At 48.7% G+C, this 6,301-nt stretch overlaps 3 protein-coding genes across 3 annotated transcripts in view; 2 read left to right on the forward strand and 1 right to left on the reverse strand.

The window, feature by feature from the left end:
* Positions 1-268: 268 nt before the first annotated feature.
* On the reverse strand, positions 269-2,138 carry UREG_00488 (uncharacterized protein; the record flags this gene model as incomplete). The annotated part of the gene is made up of 2 exons (XM_002540929.1): positions 269-1,951; positions 2,130-2,138. 2 exons carry the CDS (start codon positions 2,136-2,138, stop codon positions 269-271), a joined length of 1,692 nt encoding a protein of 563 aa, XP_002540975.1.
* A 1,769-nt stretch (positions 2,139-3,907) lies between these two features.
* UREG_00489 (uncharacterized protein) lies at positions 3,908-4,760 on the forward strand (the record flags this gene model as incomplete). The annotated part of the gene is made up of 3 exons (XM_002540930.1): positions 3,908-4,069; positions 4,134-4,231; positions 4,379-4,760. The coding sequence occupies 3 exons, from the start codon at positions 3,908-3,910 to the stop codon at positions 4,758-4,760; spliced, it is 642 nt and encodes a 213-aa protein (XP_002540976.1).
* An 810-nt stretch (positions 4,761-5,570) lies between these two features.
* Positions 5,571-6,301, forward strand: part of UREG_00490 (uncharacterized protein) — a gene marked incomplete at both ends in the record, with an annotated part of 2,822 nt that continues 2,091 nt past the window's right edge. Inside the window, 2 exons of the mRNA XM_002540931.1 lie at positions 5,571-5,755; positions 5,814-6,033. Coding sequence (XP_002540977.1) covers positions 5,571-5,755; positions 5,814-6,033 — 405 coding nt within the window. The remainder of the gene's footprint in view (positions 5,756-5,813; positions 6,034-6,301) is intronic.

Consider the following 6,301-nt stretch of genomic DNA (forward strand, 5'->3'; position numbering starts at 1 on the left):
TTTGATATTCTGGTCGATTTCACCAAAGGAGAGTTATTTTTTAGGAAAACAGGGTCTTCAGTTTCCAAAATAATAGGAAGGCAATCAACAATCTTCAAAGTTTCTACGCAATAACTATGGTTTACCGACCCGCTGGCATACCACCAACGCACATGACGTTTTGAAATTTGAAATTGAAGCTGGCATTGGCGAAAATATTCTTACACAATCCAAACAATAGAGGGAAATATCGTGAATCATTGCATAAAAGAGAGACGGTCCCAATTATCTAGCCAGTCATTGTCACATCCGCTTCCTCAACCTTTCCATCCTCCTTCTCGCGCTCCTGACTTGGCTTATCTTCCTCAAATGTTTGAGGGGGGTTGTCTAGACTAGCTTCCAAGCTTCCAAGGAGGTCTACTTCTCCGTCCTCAAACCGGACAGGTCCAGTATCCATCACGGATGAAGTACGTTCTCTTGAGGCCTGTAAAGGTTCAGTTGCCGGTGTACGCTCCTCTTCCATTGGTGTAGGTGCGACAATCGATGCAGGAGTGCGTTCGGCTTCCATAGACGGTGGCGGCGTATGCTGGGGTTTGTCTGAGGTTTTGTCTTCCTGTGACGGCGTAGGTGGTTTATCCGACGCCGATTCAACCTTTTGCTGGTTTTCAACCTCTTGTTCCGATATCTGCGGAGCTAGTTGCGTATCAATAGCTAGCTCAGATGGTGAAACCATATCGGAAGCTTCCGCTTTCTCCATGTCAGTGGAAAGTGTATGCAGGTTGCTACCAGCTGCGGCCGTTTCAGCACGTTCAGTGACCGCTTTTGAAAGCGGCAATTCCGGAGAGCTAGACTTATCAGGGGGATTCATTCCAGAGACGCCTTGCCTCTTGTCTTCTAGTTCTGGAGGCGCTGGTACGGCTTCTGATTTTGTTTGGGGTTTAGACTCGTCGCCGTATTCTTCTTCCTCTTCGCTTCCATCACCGTCATCTTCTTCGTCCTCCTCTTCATCACCAGCGGCATCCTTGCCTGGCTGGTCGGAACGTTGACTAGAAGAATCCTGGGCCTGTCCCGTCACTGCTTGTCCTGAACCTTCAGATGCATGGGATGGATCAGCACCGTCATGCGAAAACATGACTTTCTTCCGTTTCCCTTTGCTAAATCCCTTGGCCTTCCGTTTCGGCGGTGGATTTCGTTTTCGAACAACTGCGACCATACTACCTTCAGGTTCGGCAACAACAACTCCTTCCTGGTCGACTATCCCGACTCCCTCTACTACGGTTCCTGGCGCAGGAGCGGCGGAAACAATAGTAGCCTCGGGGTTTTCGGCAGTAATCTCAGCTTCATCTGCAATTTCTCCTTCCACCCTATGCCCTTCGGGTACCCATGCCTCATAGATGATTACACTCCCAGTTACCGCATCAACCTTCTTGAACTTCGTTTTCCTCATCTGTACTTGATTTCCCGCATTCGCAATCCCGGGTCCAGCGTTGGTGATCGCCGCCCCCGCCGCCCCATATAATGAGCGCAAACCAGGCCGCCTCTTAGCTAGAAACTCCGCCTCTGGAGGTTCGAGACGGCGGGGAATTGTAGACCATTTCACAGCTGTAAACGTTCGCTCATAATTCGTCGAGCCAACTGAATCTTCTCCCTTAGGTTCCTTCCCGTTTGTATCGGGATCCTTTCTGACGGCCTTGATGTAGGTACAGCCGGCACGGGCAGCACGGAGTAGCGATCGACTCAGTGGTGTCAGCAGCTGGCTATCTTTTGGCATTGGTAGCTCCGGTAGTGCATGCGAGCCTGCTGTACCTGTATCGAGTACTTCGACTTTGGGAGTCTGCGAAAAGGTGGTCCGCTGGCGGGACCAGCGGCGAACAGGCAATCCCTCAAAAACATCGTGGTCAATCTGGCCCGCTCTTGTTCGGTTAGGCGCATTTTCAGCAAGGGCTTGGGAGCGAGTACGTGAGGATCGGAACTATTTGATAAATTCTGTGAGTTAGCTGGTATATTCTATAAGCTCATTGAAACCTAGTGGCGCTTGCAACCTGGAAGGCGCCGCTGGAACAGCGCATGGCATTCACTGTAACAAAAGTTGTCGGGAAAGGGCAGTGACTAGAAACCCAGGACAATCAGAGTCCTCCATTTCAACTTACGGGAACCATTGTATATCAGAGACAACTCTGGTTGCTTGCCTGAAATGTTTGTCTCCCAGGCCCTAAAACACCCGTGCCACTGAATTGCTTTTCAGTCTATGTTCTTCAATTGTAGTATATGGCACAAATCAATGGCTTGATTGATTGAAAAAGAGTGAAAACGCCATCCCCATTACCGCAGGACGCGCAGGCTGGGAGATCAAGCGCGTTTTGGAGCTTGCGCTCTGGGGTTCTTATCAAATGTGTCACGTGATGGGCGTGCTTGCAAGATGCCCGGGTGCTGGAATGCGAAGAAGGGATTTCCGCCCCCAGTGAGCAGCAATAGGACGACAGGCCAGATTCAAAGCTCATGGGGTGCTATTTAGATGCTCCTTGCTATGCTAGACCGCGGTAACAATTTGAACAAGTAACCATAACATACAAAACACACAAAGAGAATCTATTCTACATCGTTGGGAGAATCAATCCCTTAAGCGCATTCGGCGCATTGATTTTGTCCGTCATCGAATACATCAACTTCAACTCGCCCTGCAGCTGGTGTTAGCAAGAGTCCCCCCAAACAGCTGTGATAGATACATACGCAGAGTCCTTTTGTCGTACTATACCTCCTTCGGAGCCTGTTTCTCTGCCCTATATTACACCGTCAGAATCTATCTCGTGCAGTGCTTCCAACAGCCAAGGCGAATAACAAACTCACCGACTCCTGTCCCTCTACAACTAGTCGGTCTAATTGGTAGAACTGGCTAATAACCGTTTGTCTCTATTCGGGATATATTAGATCACCATCAACATCAAGGTCTAGCTTCCCCTCGAACCGCAAGTGAGGTCCGTGATACTTTTGAGGATGGACGGAGCCAGGAGGGTTGGTGTGCATGCTGACCTTCATCATTCGTAGATCATGTATACCCTTCTGGAGCAATTCCTGTACCGTACGTTCCTCCGTCTCATGCTGATGCTCTCTGAATGCATCCCGTGTTCTTCTCAACGCATATTCTCGGAAGTTGTAATTTGAAAATTGTTTGGATTGGCGAAGTAAGGATCGAAACTACAGAATTTCGAGGCAAAGGGTTAGCCATCAATATCGCCTGCGCGGATTTAGAGTAGGAGCAGAACTTGAAACAACGAAGTAGCAGCGTCATACCAGTGAGCGGGCTTGAAAAGCAGCGTCCCGCTGTAATCTAGCCACGGACATCACGACAGAGGCAATGAAAGTGTATCAATCTGCTCAAAAAGCAGCGGATGAAACTCCGGCCGGAATGTGGCTCTATGGCGTCTCTTGAGAGTCCGACGAGCCCTTAGGGTGGCACAAATGTGATGGGCGACAGCAACGATTTCGTGGGACGGGCTCCGTTTCACTTAGAGATGCTAGCTGATGCAAAATCTATTGTAGCAACAATATCCAGGATGACGCATGGAAACTCCGTGGAAGACGAGCGGCGATGATTTTTTAGCGTCGCTTTTGTCCGGAGATAAGAGAGCACGCTTTTGGGCAGCTCCACGAAGAAGAAAACGATTCAACGAACGGCTGTCAGAAATGAGAAGCAGATATTATGCACTTTGGGCGCTGAAAAATATCAACCGGCATTTGGATTTCTGATCGCCTTTCTCCCGCACCGTTTGGGGTCGTGGCTTGCAGCAGATCTCGTCCTGGGGTTGGCTTGGCTGCTGATGACAGCTCGCAACAACTGAACACACATTCTATATTCTATCAACATCTTTCCATCCCTCGTCTCCTTACAAGCTACTGGCTTCATTGAACTCTCGCCTGCTATCCTAAGATGAGCGAAGCACTTCCCTCACCGCCGGCCTCCCCAGCGCGCTCGACTACCCCCGAACAATCAGACACTATCCAGGCCATTGATGACCTGCTCGAACGGTATCTCTACCTCCTCGACGAGCATCAACGACTTCATCAAGAACTAGGAAATCACCTATCGGCTGTGAGCTTCAATTTTCCTTTTCTCTCCTAATCGTTGATTTCAGCACTAATTGTGTCTTTTTCAGGGCTTCATTTCGCTTGCACGCGCAAATCACTCCTGTCCGCCCGGCCGTCGATATGGTGAGGATTACTATGACGATCGAATGAAAGCGGTTAAAAAAGTGTATGTGCCCAAGGTTACTCCAATCTGCTTTGCAAGCACCGGAATTGAAGTTGAAACACAAGAACTTCCTTGCACGTCTTGCGCTTAACTGTCCAAAACAGGAACGAATCCACCACAGGCTACTCTAGTCGCCATTTCTTTTCCTAGTATCGCTCGTTCTCTCAGCTCCAAATTGCCCGATACGAAGGTCTTAGGAAAACCCCCTTCAAGCCTTGCGCCTAGTCGTTTCATGATCGTGCAAGACAAATCCAGCGACGACCTCAAGAACACAGCCAATGACAAAAATGCGGACCAAAATGAAGTCGAGAGCTCTGCCACGGCAGACCAAATGAAACCTACAAACAAGCATCCTCCAAACCCAATACACTGGTTTGGCATTCTTGTTCCCCCCGCTCTGCGAGCGGCGCAAAATTCGTTTACATCCGCTTTAGACGGGCCTCTTCCTACACTAGCGAACGTGATTACGGAAATGCACGAAGTGGAGCAGAAAATAAGCGACTTAAGAAAATTGGTGGCTATCAAGAGCTAATCGGAGGAAACCGAGGATAAATCCAACCTATCATCCTCCATTAAATCGTCTGCAAAATATTCACTGCAAGGCAGACCGGCTATGAACTTGCATTGTCAGGAAACAAGCTCGTATTATAATGAGATGATCCAAATATTTGATGAACAGGCCCTCAGCATTGCATGTACCTGAGCGACGGCCATGTTGTTTATTCCTCCACAAATTCTATCTGTGCTTGGCTAGTTTCAACACCTCTTGAACTTTAAGCACGGGGCCACAAATTGAAGCTGCAGGAACGGCCAAGTCTTGATTGCTTGTTCCTGGGAAAAATAAGTTGAGCCTTTGCCATCGGCCCATCGTCCGCCGAGCTTCCACGAGACCTTTTTTGCGGACTATTGAAATGTGAAGCATATTCCACCAATCGGTCCAGAAAGCAAAAGGCTGGAGCGGTCCATCCGCTTTTTCAACTTCGCTGCACAAGCCACTATTTCCAGAATCATTGTTGTTGGTTTTCGGCCACGGAAAATTACCGACCCATTTAACTCTTTTTGGGGCGAGTTAACGAGATATCCCATGTCAACGCAGAGCTGATTATTGAAGAGGCGCGCCACCATGTAGTTCGAATAAGGAACGGAGGACTGTGGAGATTGTACTGCTCGCCAGAGTATGAACAGAGCATTACAGATGTCAATCTAGCTTTCACGTTGAATTTGGTATATACACATGAGCATTTCGCCAGCTCTCTTCTTCCAATTCTGACTCCATAAGTGATTTTCTCACAGGGAACTTGGATTTCTTCTGAAAGTTGCGAAGTATTCGCAAACGACAAGCATGTTGCGACAGACCATCTTGTCACTTCTTGTCCTTACGACGTCGGTGCTTGCTACCTCTACCCCGTGCTCAGGACCTCGAGCTGAACCATTAGTCAATCCATCATTTGAAAACGGTTTAGATGGTTGGACTGCGAGTAGCGGCAGCATACTCTCTGGTGGTGCAGCTGAAGGAAACAAATACTTGTAAGTTATATTCTCAAGGCCTTCGTTCGATTTGTGTGGTTGACTAACTCTCATCTAGTCGCGCACTCTCCAATACCGCCAACGCCCATGCACAAATCCATCAATCCTTAAATGGCCTAGATACTTTTTTCCGTTATGATGTCTCCTTTCAATGGCGCCTATCTCGCGCAGCTTCCGGGGTTTTACCTAGTGTCTGTACCTTTTCGATGTTCGCTGGCAATCTCTTAATCGGAACCGACTCGTTAACCCTTGGCTTTGGAACAACATCCACACCTTGGGTACGTCGGGAGACTTCCTGGAGACCCGTTTCTCCGTCTACTACAATCTCAATCCGTGTATCCTGTTTGCTGAATCGTGGCACAAACATTCATGTGGATGATATCAGGGTTTTGGGACGGCCAACATGCCCAACAGAAACAACCACGACTATGGCCACGGAGACCACATCACTAACTGCCTCAGCAACAACTTCAACTGATTGCGAGTCAGAGACACTGTCTGAAACGACCACCACTATGACCACGGACACCACATCACTGACTGCCT

The sequence above is a fragment of the Uncinocarpus reesii genome, genomic scaffold, assembly GCF_000003515.1.
Source record: "Uncinocarpus reesii 1704 scaffold_1 genomic scaffold, whole genome shotgun sequence".
Classification (NCBI taxonomy): Eukaryota; Fungi; Ascomycota; class Eurotiomycetes; order Onygenales; family Onygenaceae; genus Uncinocarpus; species Uncinocarpus reesii.